Raw genomic sequence first — 16,781 nt, 5'->3', positions numbered from 1 at the left:
GACAAGGGAAAAGGATCTAATATGCATTCCTTGTAACTTCAGTGGTTCCTTCAGCATGCACATAAGTCAAAAAGGGTCCTTCACCATTTACAATTCTTAAGCCTACATGAACTACATGTATTAAAAAACGGACCCACCTTGAACAGCTTTGTTTGGTATAGTTGCCAGGTTTGCTTCTTGATTACTGCAAGCAGTACGTGCCTCATCCCAGTTTTTTCTGTCTTCTTCGTGAAAACCAAATATTTGGAAGCACTGTGGGGAGGAAAACTCCAAAATGTCATCAATCATAGAATGGACAGGGACAGCACGTGTGTTTAAATTAATGGCTTTATTAAAGATTTACATCTTTTAAAGATGTAAAATGCTGAAAACTCTTTTGGAGTCCTTTTTCATAAAACTTCTTTTTCACTTATCACTATGAAAATACCCATTTTCATTTCAAAATTTTAGGTATTTATAAAAATAATAGTTGTTTTGGACATTTGCAATATAGATCCCATGTAACTTTCATTTTGCAGCACCATGTAGTGAGATATTCGTGACCACTGTACAGGTCCAGCTTCAGATGCTGCCATGGTTGGGCAACTGCTGAGGCCCAAGGCCCTCAAAAGGGTCCACCGACCATCCCCAAGGTCACCTCTATGCTCAAAAACCTTTGAAGGTGGTGGCAGATCGATCATCTTAGCTAGGAGATCACTCTATTATCTCCTCCTTTCTACCATCCCATCTGCCATGGTAAGCCAACCTTAGGGGGTCTGCAGTAGGAGGGGTGTCTGCTAACTAAGCAAAGAGACACTTTTTACATTTTGATATTTAGCAAGGAGAGAGCAACTGTCCCAATCCAACCCCAGTACAGCATCTCTCCGGTGGTGGTTGCTTGTGTCCAGCTTATATATCCTTTTGGATTGTGAGCCTTTTTGGGACAGGGAACCATCTTATTTATTTATTATTTATTTTTCTATATAAACTGATTTGAGCACTTTCGTTGAAAAGTGGTATATAAATATTTGCCATTGCAGCAGAGGGCTGTTTCCTCAGGTGTTGCTGAAATCTGGAGCTGACCCTGTACTGTATTAGTTACCTTGTTGTTGAACAAAAGCCAGCCTGGCTCACAGTTCCCTGGAGGTGCGGGTGATGTGGGAGCAACAGTTGAACGAACAGATTTGTTGTGCCTTTCACAGATGAAACTCAGCTTAGAGCCACAATTGATATCATTCCATACACCTAAACACAAGAGTTATGTTGTCATCTGGCAAGATGCATTTCTACAGACTAGGGATGTGAACAAACTGAGGTTCGGTGCAGAACTGGTTCAGAGGATGACCGAATGGATTCGGTGACATATGGAGGGGAGTAGGGAGCAGGACCTTTTTTTAAAAGGGAGACCAGGTCCTTACCTGTTCTCCACCGCCATATGCAGTGCCCTGCTGCATGCGGTGGCGGAGAGCAGGTAAGGACCTGCTCTCCCTTTTTTAAAAAAAGGATCCCACTCCTCATTCCCCTCCCCATGAACATAAGAACAGCCCTGCTGGATCAGGCCGAAGGCCTATCTAGTCCAGCATCCTGTCTCACACAGAGGCCCACCAGATGCCTCTGGGAAGCCCACAAGCAAAAGCTATGTCATGCCCTCTCTCCTGCTGCTGCTCCCCTGCAACTGGTATTAAGAGGCATCATGCAGGGGCGTATCTAGGGGTAGGGCAGGCAGGGCACATGCCCCGGGCACCACTTGAAGGGGGCGCCATTTTGTAAAATTAATTTTTTTTAAAAAAAATGGCTGCCAAAAACAAACTGGCCACCGTGCATGCTCAAATGGCCTCTGTGAGGCTCTAGGTCATGCCAGGCTTTGCAGAGGCCATTTGGGCATGCACGGTGGCCATTTTGTTTTCAGTGGCCTTTAAAAAAAAGATTATTTTTAAAAACGGCCACTGCACATGCTCAAATGGTCCCTGCGAGGCCCTAGAGGCCAGTGGGGTGAGGGGGAATCTTTGCAAAAAAACCCAGCCTTTAGGAAGCCCCCCAAAGGGGCTACAGGTAATAATAATAATAATAATAATAATAATATAATACAAGACACTGTACACATATTCAGATTGGCACTATGTACAGAGAATCAGGGCTTGTGAATACTGAGCTGACGCTTAAGAGCTAGGATTGTATTCATTTGCTCTTACTTTGCTTCTTGTGATAAGTTAGTTAAATGTGATGTCTTGCTAATATGGCTATTACTGGTGAGTTTGTCTTTGAATCAGTGTGAAACCCTTAATATTAAGGCCCACTGGGAGTTTCTTGCTCTCTTTCTCTCATTTTAACTGTCTTTCTGAAAGACTAGAATATATTCCAAGCAGTGACACAGTTTACTCTGCATATCCTTTAATTATTTACAGAGTATCTGGGAACAGTCAAATTCTCAATTGATTTTTAAAACTTATGTAATGGTGATGATACAATGCATAGTAGAGAATTAGACAGGCACTTCTGTTTAGTTTTCCAAGTACATCTCCACATAGTATTTGGGTATTTCATGAGCCCCCACATACTGAAATTTGTAGTTTTCCAGCATTTTTTGGTCTGGCTAAGTCCACTGCTAAATAGTTTTTGAAATATTAAAAGATTAACGAGCTTGACTTGTATTTATCAGCTGATATTATGGTAAAGTTATCTGAAAGATGGGTGTCAGATGCTTGGACAGGGGGAACAATTTCAGTGTTTGCCCTAGGCGCTATTTTCCCTAGATACGCCTCTGGCATCATGCCTCTGAGGCTGGAGGTGGCCCCCAGCCCCCACACTAGTAGTCATTGATAGGCCTGTCCACCATGAATTTGTCTAAGCCCCTTTTAAAGCCATCCAAGCTGGTGGCCATCACCACATCCCATGACAAAGAATTCCATAGATTAATTATGCGCTGTGTGAAAAAGTACTTCCTCTTGTTGGTCCTAAATTTCCCAACCTTCAGTTTCATGGGGTGACCCCTGTTTCTAGTGTTGTGAGAGAGGGTGGAAAATTTATCTCTGTCCACCCATCTCCACTCCATACATAATTTTATACACTTCGATCATGTCTCCCCTTAGTTGCTTCCAAGGTAAAGAGCCCCAGATGCTATAGCCTTGCTTCATAAGGAAGGTGCTCCAGGCCCCTGAACATTTTGGTTGCCCTCTTCTGCACCTTTTCCATGAAGCTGAACCAGTGCACAAACCGCAGTTCATACACATCCCTACTATAGACATGGTGCTTCTTCAAATTGCCGCCTCCTATAATAAATGTCCCGGCAGAAATTCAACAGGCATAGCACCCAAAATAACTTTCCACGGATGCACTTGATTGACTTCTGCCTGATGCATTGTTACATTATCCCCAGCATCCCATAAATGGGCTGCTAAGAGAATGTGTGCCATGCAGTAGAGCTGCATTTTCACAGCATGCACCTATCCTGCACTAGATTTGGAAGGCTCATTCAGTGGAAGAGTTATATATCCCAATTCTCTTTTAAGACAGAAAATAAATACTAAAATAGTAAAGTAGATGTAACATGGCAGTTCCATGGTCAGAAGTGAACTCTCAAAGCTTTTTTCTTTCTCAGAGAGTCTTGGAACGAGGTGTTCTATTTCAGCCAGGGCTAAGGCACGGGAGTCGTTAATCTTTTGTCACCAGACTATGGTCCTAATGCAAATAATGTCCCCAAATCTATGACAGAGAAAACTTCCAATCACTTTACTTCCACTGCTAATAGCAACTTTAAGACCTAATTTAACTCAAGCAATTGGTGCAAGGCAAAGTAACAGAAGATCCCTTGCTTGATGCCATAGCAGTGATTCCCCACTCAAACCTGCTTTTTGAGAAAGAACAAGCTATTGGGTGTTCCAAACATGGAACTTCCATGTCACATCATGTTTGATTCTAATGTTTAGAAGATTGAACTGCTCAGTACCTAAGTTACTAAAATGCCATTTACACAATCCTTAGTTTACAAGTCTATGTAGCATTTACCTGTATCTCTCTCTGGCTCTATACTCTTGTCCACATAATATGGATTTGTTACCTTTGCAAGCTTTGAATACTCTGTTATACTCAAAAGAAGATTATTAAAATGTAAGTTAATAAACACACCCAACCTTTCAAGGTACATGCATGGGTGGAATAAGTACCATGACCACATATTTTGTGCGTATCAGTTATTCCATGTTAATTAAGTGATCTTATGATCTTTCATCTGTTTCTTACACTATTCTCAACATCTACACATGCTAGTAGAAAACAATCATATATTGCAATTAGACTTGCCTGCTAAGTAGTTAGTTATAACCACACAGTGTTCATCATCGTTTGAAAAGTTCGGTTCATTGGGGGCCCATGCTTGATAGGACACTGGAGTTCCATCCAACCAACTAAAGACAATTATATTACAGTGCTTAGTAAATGGAACAATGGGATTGATTCTTCATTAATAATGCATAAATCTATTTGTTCACAAATCAAGATAATTTTAGTCATTCTCCTCCATCTAATTATTTACATATCTGGAAGGATGGTTAATGATGTCATTATGTATCAGTTTTACTATTCATGTTTATGTATTGTCTTATTAAAATAAAATATTTTGAAAAAATGCATACATTTACAATGAGCCCATTCTCACATGCATGTGGGAGTGAGCTGGAGGGGATGCACACTCCTGCCTCATGCCTCCCAGACAATCTGAAACCCTGGTTGGAGTTAAATTACTCAACCCACAGACTATAGTCTGGGAGTGCTCCAGGATCCCAAATTCTCCCTGGTTTCTCAGGTTGAGGCTGTGGCCAGGAATGCTTTTTATCAGCTTCGGCTGATACGCCAGATACGTCCATTTCTGGAGACAAATCACATTAAAATGGTGGTAGATATGCTAGTAACCTCTAGGCTTGACTACTGTAATGCACTCTATGTGGGGCTGCCTTTGTACGTAGTTCGGAAACTACAATTGGTACAGAATGCGGCAGCCAGATTGGTCTCTGGGTTTACGTGAAGGGACCATATAACACCGATTCTAAAAGAACTGCACTGGCTGCCGATATGTTTCCAACCGAAATACAAAGTGCTGGTTGTTACCTATAAAGCCCTTAACAGCTTACGCCCAGGGTACTTAAGAGAGTGCCTTCTCTGTCGTGAACCCTGTTGCCTATTAAGGTCATCTGGAGAGCTCCGGTTAGAGTTGCCACCAACTCATTTGGCACATGTAATAAAAGGGCCACACATGTAAAGAACAAACCAAAACTAGCAATAAACCGTGTGCAGATAGCAAATATATATAAACATGCAAATTCAAAAATTAAATAATAATATTTTTTATATATGTGTGTCCTAAATTCTTTAAATAATTATATAGACTATTAATTATATAGACTATATTTTTGGTACTACAATTCCCAAAACAGTCCAGCAGCACCATTCTATTGATGGTTGGAATATAGACTGATTTGTCATTTAGAATCACCTCTAATCACCTCACCATTTAGAATCACCTCACCATCTTACAATGGCCATAAGGAGCCTTTCTAAAGGCCCCATAAGGCAACCTGGGATGTCATCAATTTAATGCCAATGTCATCTAACCAAATTTTTAATTTGATAGCCTAAAGTAGAAAACTCTATGGACCATTTCAGCCACTGTGGTTGCGAAAGGTAACCTATTGTGGCCTCTCGTAATGCTGGAAATTTAGGCAATATTTTGGTTAGAGCAGATGTTGACAGAACACCATGTCATAAAGATGATATAAGGGGTACGTTTCCATGTGGCCATTGTAAGACCTGTGAGGTGATTCTAAATGACAAATCAGTCTATATTCCAACCATCAATAGAACGGTGCTCCTGGACTGTTTTGGGAATTGTAGTACAAAAAATATAGTCTATATGATTGCCTGTACTTGTCCCATGATATATATTGGAATGAGCACACGGCCTCTTCGAACGAGAATTTCTGAACATATTTCAAGAGTTAGAAATTGTAATATGGAGGCTCCCTTAACCCCTCATTTCATTGACAAGCAACATTCTGAAAATGACTCTAATGTTTGTATTTTATTTAAATACAAACCATACATTGGCAGGAGGGAGGATGCATGGAAAATCCTTATGCATAAAGAAGCTGAATTTATTTATAGGTATAGATCAGTGGGGCCAGGGGCCTGAATACACATTTGGACCTGGCATGTTTCCTCCAATGAGAGCTCAGCCCCGCTTTAGAGTTGGTGATTCTGCCTCTGGTTGTTTATTTACTATAGTTTATTTATTTTGGTTGAAAGATCTTAAATTGTTGATGGTTTGGGGGATCATTTGTTACCAATCCTGGGTGGATACGGGTTGCTTTATTTATGTGTGAATTTACATAAGGAATGGATCTTTGCTATGATCTCTTGAATGAACAATGCTGGTTGTTGAATATTTGGTCTCCTCAGCTTATCTAGATTGACTCCATGTAGGAGTTTCAAGGTGCATGATTGTAAATTGAAGCCCTCTGGGTGTCTTATCAAATGTATATATAGCCCTCTTTCAATGTAACATCTTACATACAAAATGTTGTCCTTAGAATGAACACAGAGCTGATAAGGTATGATATTTGAATTACTGTTTCTATCTTAATAACATTTGTTATACTGTTTGTTATAGAATTGATGATAATACTTTTATTCTGTAGTCCTTCATGAGGAAGCCTCGGCAAAAAATACTGAATATCCAGACAGTTTTTAAGGACTTACTAGTGAAAGAATTATTATTACAAGCTCCAGATAACAGAATGGACTATTATTACAACACATCTCTCTATGCTAAGGGACCTCCAAGCAAAAGAATTATTACCCTTACAAGCTCTAGATAACAGAATGGACTATCATTACAGCACATTTCTCTATGCTGAATTTAAAGGAGTAGAACTTTGCCAACATCTCCTATCCCATACTTTGGGAAATAGTGAACTTGTTTTGGTGTTCTGTTGTAACATCACAGTCCTTCATACTGATTTAGCAAGCTTGGTATACTTTTACCATCTTCATTATTCTGTGCTCTGGGCAACTTTGGACATTTTTTAGTGTTCCTTTGAAATATGTATGTTTATTTAAAGAATTTAGGACACACACACATATATATATATTATTATTATTTAATTTTTGAATTTGCATGTTTATATATATTTGCTGTCTGCACATGGTTTATTGCTACCAACTCATTTCGCAGCAACTCGGGACCGGGCCTTCTCTGTGGCTGCCCCAGGGCTTTGGAACGCACTCCCTGTTGAAATAAGAGCATCTCCTTCTCTGTTTGCTTTTAGAACTCTGAAGATGTACCTGTTTTCCCAGGCTTTTAACTGAAATTTAAATTGTAATATGTTTTTTTCTATTGTAATTTTAATCTGTTTTTATGACTTTTAAATGTTTTATATTGTATATTATGTCTTAATCTGTATACCGCCTAGAGATTTCTATATTAGGCGGTATAGAAATTCAATAAAATAAATAAATAAATAAAATTATCAGGCTGCTATGCACTCCAGGAAGGAAGAAAACCTAAGCTGTGTCCTCCTGTATCCCACAATGCATCATGTAAACAGCAGAGAAGCAGCCCTCAATACTATAGCAGTTCAAGACTTCCTGGTCCTACAAGCCCAGAACTCTATGATAAACATGGCTACTGGCAGCTGGAGCTGCATTTATTGAAAATCTGATGACCACAGAAGAAGGTAGGATGGGCTTGGTTGTCCTCCTACCTCACTTTTAACTTGGGTAGTGAACCTGGATTACCCAGTTTCAGCATGGCTGGGTCAGGAGGGATCCCAGTTCCCCAGGGATCCCTGATTTAACCCTCTCCTACCCAGGGATCTCTGGACGTGTGAACAGCCTCAATGTTTTGTATTGTTTTGAATTAAAGGCAGGATATCTTCAAGTTGGAAAAATATTTCAGTATTGAAATTCTGCAATTGTTAAAAAGACAGCCAAAAAAGTATGCAATATTGACAATGTTCGGCAGAATTACTTGAAGTAATGCAGTCAAAACGTTGATGAAAACAATAATAATTTGTCAAGATAAAAGGAGATCAAGCACTTGATCTTGGGGTGAAAAAGGACAGCAAATTGTCAACTCCTTTCATTTATTATTACATTTTTATCACTACATGGGGTGTGTGTAGACTCTGTTAATTTGATTTGGGGATATGTTTATGTTTGGTTTGATAACTGGATTGTTATGTGGAGTCCAATTTAGTAATTGTTACTAAGAGATTTGTAAGGGTTTAAGTGGATCAGTGAGGTTACTCTTGAAGGGAGGAAAAAAGTGACAAGAGAAGACGAGTTCAGCTGGAGGTTTTGACAATTGCCTGAGGTTGGACAGAGAAGCTGGTGAATTAAGGAGCGAGGTGGAGCCACCATTGGGCCAACAGGTTCAAAGAACCTGGGCCGTGCCCAATCAGGGGCCGTGCTTTGTGGCCTCGACATGCCTTCTGCATCTGACATCAGACGCAGGGGTGCTGGTTTAGCTCCCGAGCGGGGGCCATGCGGCCCCCGCTCGGGAGTTAAAGGGTTGCTGTGTTCGTGGCATGGCCAGGAGCGTCTCTTCCCTGCAGGAGCAGCTCTTCCCTGCACAGCCCCTTTGGGAGTTAAATGGCCGGCGCTACATTCGCAGCACGGCCTGGAGCGGCTCTTCCCTGGAAGAGCCGCTCCATGCCGTGCTGTGAATGCAGTGCTGGCCTGAGTCTAGCTCTCAAAGGGGCCATGTGGCCCCTTGGGGAATTAAACAACCAGCCCTACACTGGCCTGTCTCACTCCCTCCCAACTCCCGAATGGAGCCCCAGGAGCCAGACCACTCCCCCCGCATCTGATGCGGGAGCGTGGCTAGCCTCCATGTCTGACGTCAGAAGCAGGGGGCGGGGTGAGTGGGGCCGCCGCTGCACACGGGCCCCTGGCAGTCAGGCTCCGCCACTGTTCAGGAGGGAAGGAAAGCCTGAATGGGGAGAAAAGGCTGTTGAAGTCACCAAGAGGAAAGCCCAGAGAAGTGCCGAATGGAGAGAAATAACTCACAGAGAACTATTAGTAGGAGGTTTTTGAGGTGAGAACCTGATACCCTGCTTATACAGTAATATCTTAAGAAAGAAGTTACTGTCCAATTTCCTGTCATCAGTTACTGTCCAGAAGTTACTGTCCAGTTTTCTCTCTCTCTCTCTCTCTCTCTCTCTCTCTCTCTCTCTCTCTCTCTCTCTCTCTCTCACACACACACACACACACACACACACACCCCAAATAATAGAGGCTGGCATCTCCTACAGTATGATGTGGATGGTTGAACTCCACCTGCACAGCTCCAAATCACTAGTACTGCTGACTCTTGCACAATCGCACCTCACACACTACTTCCATTGGGAATAAGATTCTATTGACAATCATGTACCATCAGCAGTGCTGGTATTGCCCTCTTGCACAGCAGTGCGACCAGATTATTTAGAGGCCTACAGTGGCATGGGTAGGTCTGCACGGTCCATGTTATGCTGCAGGACATTCGGACTGTGCACTTCAGAAACGTTGGAAATCTGTTTTGGAATTCCCAGTCGCCACCACAAGGAGGCAGTTGCTCACAGAGCAACTGCGCTAAAAACTGCCCAGCACTGGCACAGGGAAAGTTGGATGGCTGCAGTGCTCCATAGGAGTGCCCGGAGATGGATGGGTGAGGAGTGACGAAGAGGAAGCTCATCACTCACACAGGGTGGCAGGAAACCGCAGGGATGCCTGGGGGAGGTAGTTCCTCCCGAGCTTCTACAAAATGGGAGAGCAGGACCTGTCAGCCAAAGAGCTGGAAGGAAGTAATTCTGAGTAAGAAACAGCAACACTAGCAGTTGAATGACAACGAGGGCAATGACTGGATTCTCTTAGTTGAAGCCACAACTGTAACAGCCCACCAGGAAGACACCCACAATATCATGTAAATATGTTTATATTATTCATCAACTACCGAGAGAATTTTTTTAAAAAAACTTACATTTTGCTTGCTGAAATAAAAGTTGTGCTTTTTACTTTTATAAGAGAAGAGACATTGTTTGGGGCTCCATCCTTTACAAAGCTAAAGAGTGGGGAGGGCAAGAAAAAGGACAAAGCACCAACAAATCTAAGGCGAAAAAGGGAGGGGGGGAACTCCGAAGGTGTTGATAGATTTGTTCAATATGTTTTTATTAGTACAGTTTTATAAAATTGGTTCAGTATTGCCGCATGCGTTTCAAGGCAATGCACTTCTTCAGAGGCAATTCTCAGGTAGATAACACTGTGAAAAACATAACATTGTGAATAATTTTATTATTATTATTATTAGAGCACTGCCTTGAAACGCATAAGGCAACACTGAACTAATTTTATAAAAGTGTACTAATAAAAACATATTGAACAAATCTATCAGCACAATCTATCAGTTCTCCCCCTCCCCCCACTTTTTATGGCCATTATATCCTTTACCCAATGCCCAAAATAGCTACTGAGGAAGAAAGTTTTTATGTTTTAAAAAAGAAACTTTAGATCATAGTTATTTTGGTGGCAGCAAAGGTCAGGTGATTTCACCGCAGGGTGCCATTTGGATTTGCCTGTTGCAACCATCCATATATAGCAAGACTCTTCAAGAGAGTCTTCACTTTTCTCTGAATTATGCATGGCTTTCTATAATATCAGTTGCACAGAAGGATGAAGGAGCTATTGAAATTTAAATACATTTTTGGTGAAACTATAGGTTTTTCAGTTACTGAATGACAAAATATCCATAAAAGAAACAGGAAGATAAGATCATAATCAGATAATCTTGGAACATCTGCCCCATTTGATGTATCACCTCTTTCATGACATTTGATGTTGCTGTTGTGCCTTTTTTCATCATTTATCATAATCTCAGAATTTGAATTCAACTGCTCATTTATATTTGTGATTAATGATAGTTGTTGGTTCCATATCACATAGGAACATAGGAACCTGCCATATACTGAGTCAGACCATGGGTCTATCTAGCTCAGTATTGTCTTCACAGACTGGCAACGGCTTCTCCAAGGTTGCAGGCAGGAATCTCTCTCAGCCCTATCTTGGAGCTGCCAGAGAGGGAACTGGAACCTTCTGCTCTTCCCAGAGTGGCTCCATCCCCTAAGGGGAATATCTTACAGTGCTTGCACATCAAGTATCCCATTCATATGCAACCAGAGTGGACCCTGCTTAGATAAGGGGACAAGTCATGCTTGCTACCACAAGCCCAGCTCTCCTCTCATCACCCCATCTTGACTCATCACTGGTTCATCAATTGCAATTAACCACCCTGAGCCATTTTTGGAAGGGCAGCATAGAAATCGAATGAATGAATGAATGAATGAATGAATGAATGAATGATCATCTGCAAATAATGTGGGGAGGACATTTTCTGGTTCACTTACCCGAATTTTCTATCAAGACCCACGGTTAAACCAATGTAAGCATCATGGGGATTTCCATAAAAGAAGTGCTAAAACATACATAGGAAGAATTGGAAGCAATTTTTTAAAAAAAGTATAACATAGCTTTAACATAAAGTAATTGTATATTCTCTTGAGGGATATAATTCAGCTATTATGTAGTAAAAACAGTTTCTCTATATACGGTGATACAGAACAAGATTTCTGACGAGAGACAGAATGTACTACAGCTATGGGTGGCTAGTGAGGTTGTGCATTGTGCAAAACTGCCAGCAGATGCTGCACAGGAAACAAGGGGAAGGAGAATTCCTGCTTTTCTTTCTAGCATCAGGAAGTGATAGAGCTGACAGGAGCTACTGCAGCCAACACCATGCAAGGGCATGATGTTGAATGGATAGTCACTTAGCAGCCCACACCCAGACAACTGTGAAAAACCATGCACTTGCATGATCCTAGCTGCGGCACTCTCCTTCTCCATCAGCTCCTAGAGCCTGAGGGCAAGTGTGGGAATTCTCCTTCCCCCTTGTCACGCTGTGCCCCAGCAAGTCTTGCCCTCTTGTTGTGGGGCCTCAGAGTTTTGGAGGGGAGGGGGTTGATTTTCACCTGGTTTCTCCTCCTCCTGGCTTATGGGGTCACACTGGCTGGTCCTCTGATGGGCCCAGAGCTCTCTACTCTCCCAAATTGCCCCTCATCCCCAGCAACTCGCTCCTTAAATAGCCCCTGGCAAGTATGGCAGCCCCTGCCTTGCTTTATTGGCTCCTTCTCTCACTGGTTGCGAACAGCTGTGTCCCTTTCCTCAGATTCCTCCACTCCCATGTGGCCCTGCCCATCTCCCCATGTCACCACTCTGACGTTATTGGGTAGCGCCCTCTTTCCTCCCTGTTCCGGCGATGGCCCGGCCAGAGCTGCCTGCCTCCCACACTCCCTGGATGACCATCCTCCTGTGCAGGCCCTCCCCCAATTGCTGCATTCCATTGTGGCATCTTCTGTTCTGGCTGCAACGTGACCCGAGCCAGTAAGGCTGGCAGCACCTCCCACTAGGCTGCCTGCTGGACACCCCTCAACTGGCACATAGTAGCCAGAGTTAGCTTTCCCTAGCACGGGGCTGCACAACTTCAGCCCTCCTGAAGATGTTGGACTACAATTCCCATCATTGAAATTATTATAGAGACATTGGAGCTGTTTTCACAACCAGAGATTCCTGCGCAGAAGAGGGTTAACCCAGGAATGTCTGGTCATCTGCAGCACTAGGAGCCCTTCTGATCCAGCAGCTCTATCCCAGGGTAGCCCGTTGGCAGGTTTGGCTTTTTAAATGCCAAACTTTGGGTTATGGCCCATTTGACCCATGAGTATACCCCTTAGGTTCTGGCAACCTACCCAGACTAAAAGTGAAGTAGGACATGAAAAGAGCCTGTCCTACATTTTATTTTTATCCTCTGCAGCACCGGCATGATTTAAATTGCTCCCGGGCTGCCAGTGATCATCTGTATCATTAAGTTGGATAGAAAGAGAGGCCAGGCAGAGCAGAGCTGCTATAATACTGAGGGCTGCCTCTTTGCTGTTTCCACAATGCATTGTGATATAACTGGAGGACCCAGCTCCCGATTTCAGAACTGGAGATCTCTGTTCATGTGGATGCGAGCAGTAGAGCCCAGAGCAGGCTCTGGTCATCTGAGAGGAGGTAGGCAGGATCCTGCCTTCCCTCCAACTCCCCCATTTGGCCATGAGAACAAGCTCACTGGCTGACACCTAGAATTCACTCAAAAAAAAAAAAAGTGGAAGGAAAGGAAGGAAAATATATCCCCTTTCAACAACTACAATGAATAGCCTAATTTAATAAAATTATGTGATACAGTTGAGGCTGCTTACTACTAGTGTCCTGCTGCCTTGAAAGTCACCATGGGTCAATTGAGATGTCACACAAAACCACAGTTAAATATCCCCGACCCTCAGAAGTTTATACATTCTTGCTCCCATGCCTGAGTACGCCTCCAAAGAATTTGACTCCAAAGAATTTGAGATTAGAAAGTTTGAGATTTTGTTTGAGTTTGAGGTTAGAAACAAACCAAGATCAAGCATGACATCTGAACTGACTGAGCTTGGTGGATTGTAACCAATTTCCCTAAAATAATCAGATCTGAAACCTAGGTTTGTATTGGTTACAACAAACCAAAATCAGTTGGTTTGTACATCATAACCCATCTCAGTTTGTTTTTAAAGTGCATTAGATGTAGAATCATTCTGAGGTTCACAGTCACACTGGCAGTGCTGAGTGGAGCATTGACTCCTGAGCCTTGGGGACATCATGTGGAATGCTGCTTACTCACCCTGCATGGTGTGTGCAGAGGTGGCCTTGAGAAAGGCAGAACACACAGAGCCACATCTGCTCTTGGTCATGTGCCTTTACCCAATGGGAGGCAGGGTGGTTGGCAGCCTTAAGGTCAACCACCCTCCCCTCCATTCCATGATCAGCTTGACACCTACTCGCCCACCCTTATGCAGGGGAGGCGAGCTGGTTGCTGTTAAGGGGTCACATAGGATTTTAAAATCCTCACCTGATTGGTAGTTGGTGAGAGTTATTTTTGCCTACTCTCCACTGTGTTCTTTCCTAGGCTTTAGATTAGTGGTGGCACCTTTAAATAGTTTAAGATTGGTAACATGGGCAGGTGAGTGTGGGCTTTGGTAGGTAATCTTGCTTAACAGTGTTCAGCCAGAGTCACCATTACAGTGAAGGGGGATTCCATGGGACAGCCCCTCGGGCGTTTGTGGCTCAAACAGGTTGGGAATGAAACCCTTTGGGATCAGTTCACCCACTCAGAGCTTTGGGGCTGGGGGCTGGTCACTCATGCAAACTTGCCTTAACACAATATGCTGGTGAGAAGTCAGATGACTAAAGAAAACCTCCAGGCCAAGCTGTGGCAAATCAGCTCTCTATAGGAGGCTGAATCCCACAGTGGGAGGATTTGCCTGTACTCTGTGGAAGTTAGAAATGTTGCTCCATTGCTTATTATGATGCAGATAGTTTAATAAAGTGTGGCCCTAGTTTACTCCATATTGTGTGTCCTGTCTTTCATTGGAATTCAGGTACAACCAAGTTTAATTCAATTCAATTCAATTCAAATTAAATTAAATTAAATTAAATTAAATTAAATTAAATTTATTTAGCCTTCCAAAAATGGCTTTAACCATGGTTCTGAGTGATATATCGAGGTGGGTCTCACGATCGAAGAGACCCATCTGGGGAGGGTGAGCGGGGAAAGCTTAGCCTGCTCTCCCTGAACACAAGCAAGGCGGCAGTCTTGGGCGGCCGGATCGGCCACCCACATGACTGCCAGCTCCATGACGGAGCCAGCGGGGGCTGGGGGAATCGGGGGCCATGCGGTCCCGGAAGCTCTAGTATGCCCTGCGCAAGCACACAGGGCATACTGGAGAGACCCCCAAGCTGGGAGGCTGCTTTTAAGCCTCCCGGCTGGGAGTCTACTCATGAATAGCAACTCATGAGCAAAAAAATGGGTTTAAGGGGAGGGCTAGTTTGGCAGGTTAACCGCTAAGAAGCCACCGGGCTCACCTGCGAGTCTGGTGGCTCCCACGATCAGGCGAAATCGGGCTAGGCTTCCCTAGCCCGATTCGCCTGATCGTGGGAATAGGCCCATAAATTGGCCCCATTTTTATAAGAGAAATTTAAGGGGAAACTAAGATGTCAGATTATGGAATTAAAATTTGTCAAGAGGGTTGATTATATTTGCATATGCTTGAATTAAAACAATGGGTTCTTGTCACAGTACAGGCTTAGTTAACTTAAGCTGAGCTAGGGCTTTTATCACCAGTTACTACAGCTATGTAGTTGTCCTTATGCTTATTTTATGTAGAATTGTCACAAACAGTACCTATTTCTTACATGGCTACTTGGCCTCAAGGAATATGTTAGAGATGTGCTAATTGGCTCAAGGTCAAGCCAGTTTGCCATCAAACTGGGCCTGTTCGATGGCTCTCCCTCAAGCCAAACAGGACCCAGTTTGGTTTGACTCAGCTTTGAGCTGAACCCCTGGGCTGGTTTGGGGGCTCTAAATGTGAGAGGAAATGTTTTTTAACTCACCGCTGGATCCGGGTCTTCGGGTGGCCTCTGGTGGGTGCTGCCGCGACCACAGGGGGATCTCAAAAGGTCCCCCCGCCCACGCTGACCTCTTCCCAGTCTTCTTCAGGCCATTAAGGCCCATGTTGAGGCCTTTCCAGCCCTCCCATGGCTCATGGTGGCCATTTTGAAGGCTGCCATGCATGCGCACCAGCTATTTGCGTGCCCGGGTTGTGACTCATGGTCTTGAACCAAACCGGGCCAACTGGTTTTGTGCATACCATGTATATATGTATGTATGTATGTATGTATGTATGTATGTATGTATGTATGTATGTATGTGTTTTCTTTTTCTCTATGGTCGTTTGTATCTATACCTGTCAACAGAGAATAATATGCCATACATCTGATGAAGCAGCTTGGGCCCATGAAAGCTTATAGTACAATAATTGTGTTGCATTTTTTAAGGTGCAAGAAGATTTCTTTTTGATGTTACAGACAAACATGTCTACCCCTCTGGAAGTGGTTACCATGTAGAATGCCTAGAAGCCATTAAAATGCTTTCCCACAAACAATTTCTATGGTCCTTTTTTTTTTTTTAAAACCAAGTTGTGTATTACTAGTAAAGCAAATGTTCCAAACATTACTTACATATTTCCACAAAAACATTTGTTCAGTCTCACTCTCAATGACTGTCAGATCACCACCATGATTCTTGCAAAATCTCCGGGCTTGTTCAGCAGGCAAAATTATATTACTGAAATAGTACTCATTGCCCTTATATTCAATCCAGCCGTCTTCGATAGTTTTGTATGAATAATCTGTAAAAAGAAAGAAAGTACATTTAAAGTGTTTCTAGCACAAGTTATATGCATTATAATGTTTAGTGATATGAAATTATCGAACATACCAAAAGTATTGTTTGGTTCTGGCTTTAAGCTTATACCTGAAAAACCAAGCAAACAAGAGGTTATAATGTAGGGTCATATGGTTTATTTGTATCATATTTCATTTTTCAATCAGTAATTTATATTTAAAAAGTATACAAAGTATGATTTATTTATAGTTTATCACATTTCTCACATGAAAAAAATGCTATTATGTGAAAAAACAATGGCTACCTTAGATAGATAGATACTTTATTTATGGCCAATGGACAAAACAATGGCTACCTTTATTTTCCATGTTCTCAATTTATTCAGTTCTTCTACATGAATAATTTACATTTGAGTACATATCATCATATGAAATTCAGAATTCAAGCTCTGCAGTCTTCTCAG

At 42.6% G+C, this 16,781-nt stretch overlaps 1 protein-coding gene across 1 annotated transcript in view; it reads right to left on the bottom strand.

Moving 5' to 3' along the window:
• The window catches only part of LOC128330492 (macrophage mannose receptor 1-like), an 88,301-nt gene that overhangs the window by 34,620 nt on the left and 36,900 nt on the right, over positions 1-16,781 (bottom strand). The window contains exons 16-21 of the mRNA XM_053263480.1: positions 16,412-16,447; positions 16,153-16,322; positions 11,412-11,479; positions 4,279-4,382; positions 1,082-1,224; positions 138-252 (exon numbers count right to left, since the gene is read on the bottom strand). Of these exons, the coding sequence (XP_053119455.1) occupies positions 138-252; positions 1,082-1,224; positions 4,279-4,382; positions 11,412-11,479; positions 16,153-16,322; positions 16,412-16,447 (636 nt within the window). The remainder of the gene's footprint in view (positions 1-137; positions 253-1,081; positions 1,225-4,278; positions 4,383-11,411; positions 11,480-16,152; positions 16,323-16,411; positions 16,448-16,781) is intronic.

This window comes from Hemicordylus capensis, chromosome 6 (assembly GCF_027244095.1).
Source record: "Hemicordylus capensis ecotype Gifberg chromosome 6, rHemCap1.1.pri, whole genome shotgun sequence".
Classification (NCBI taxonomy): Eukaryota; Metazoa; Chordata; class Lepidosauria; order Squamata; family Cordylidae; genus Hemicordylus; species Hemicordylus capensis.
This window is presented reverse-complemented; position numbering and strand designations above follow the sequence as displayed.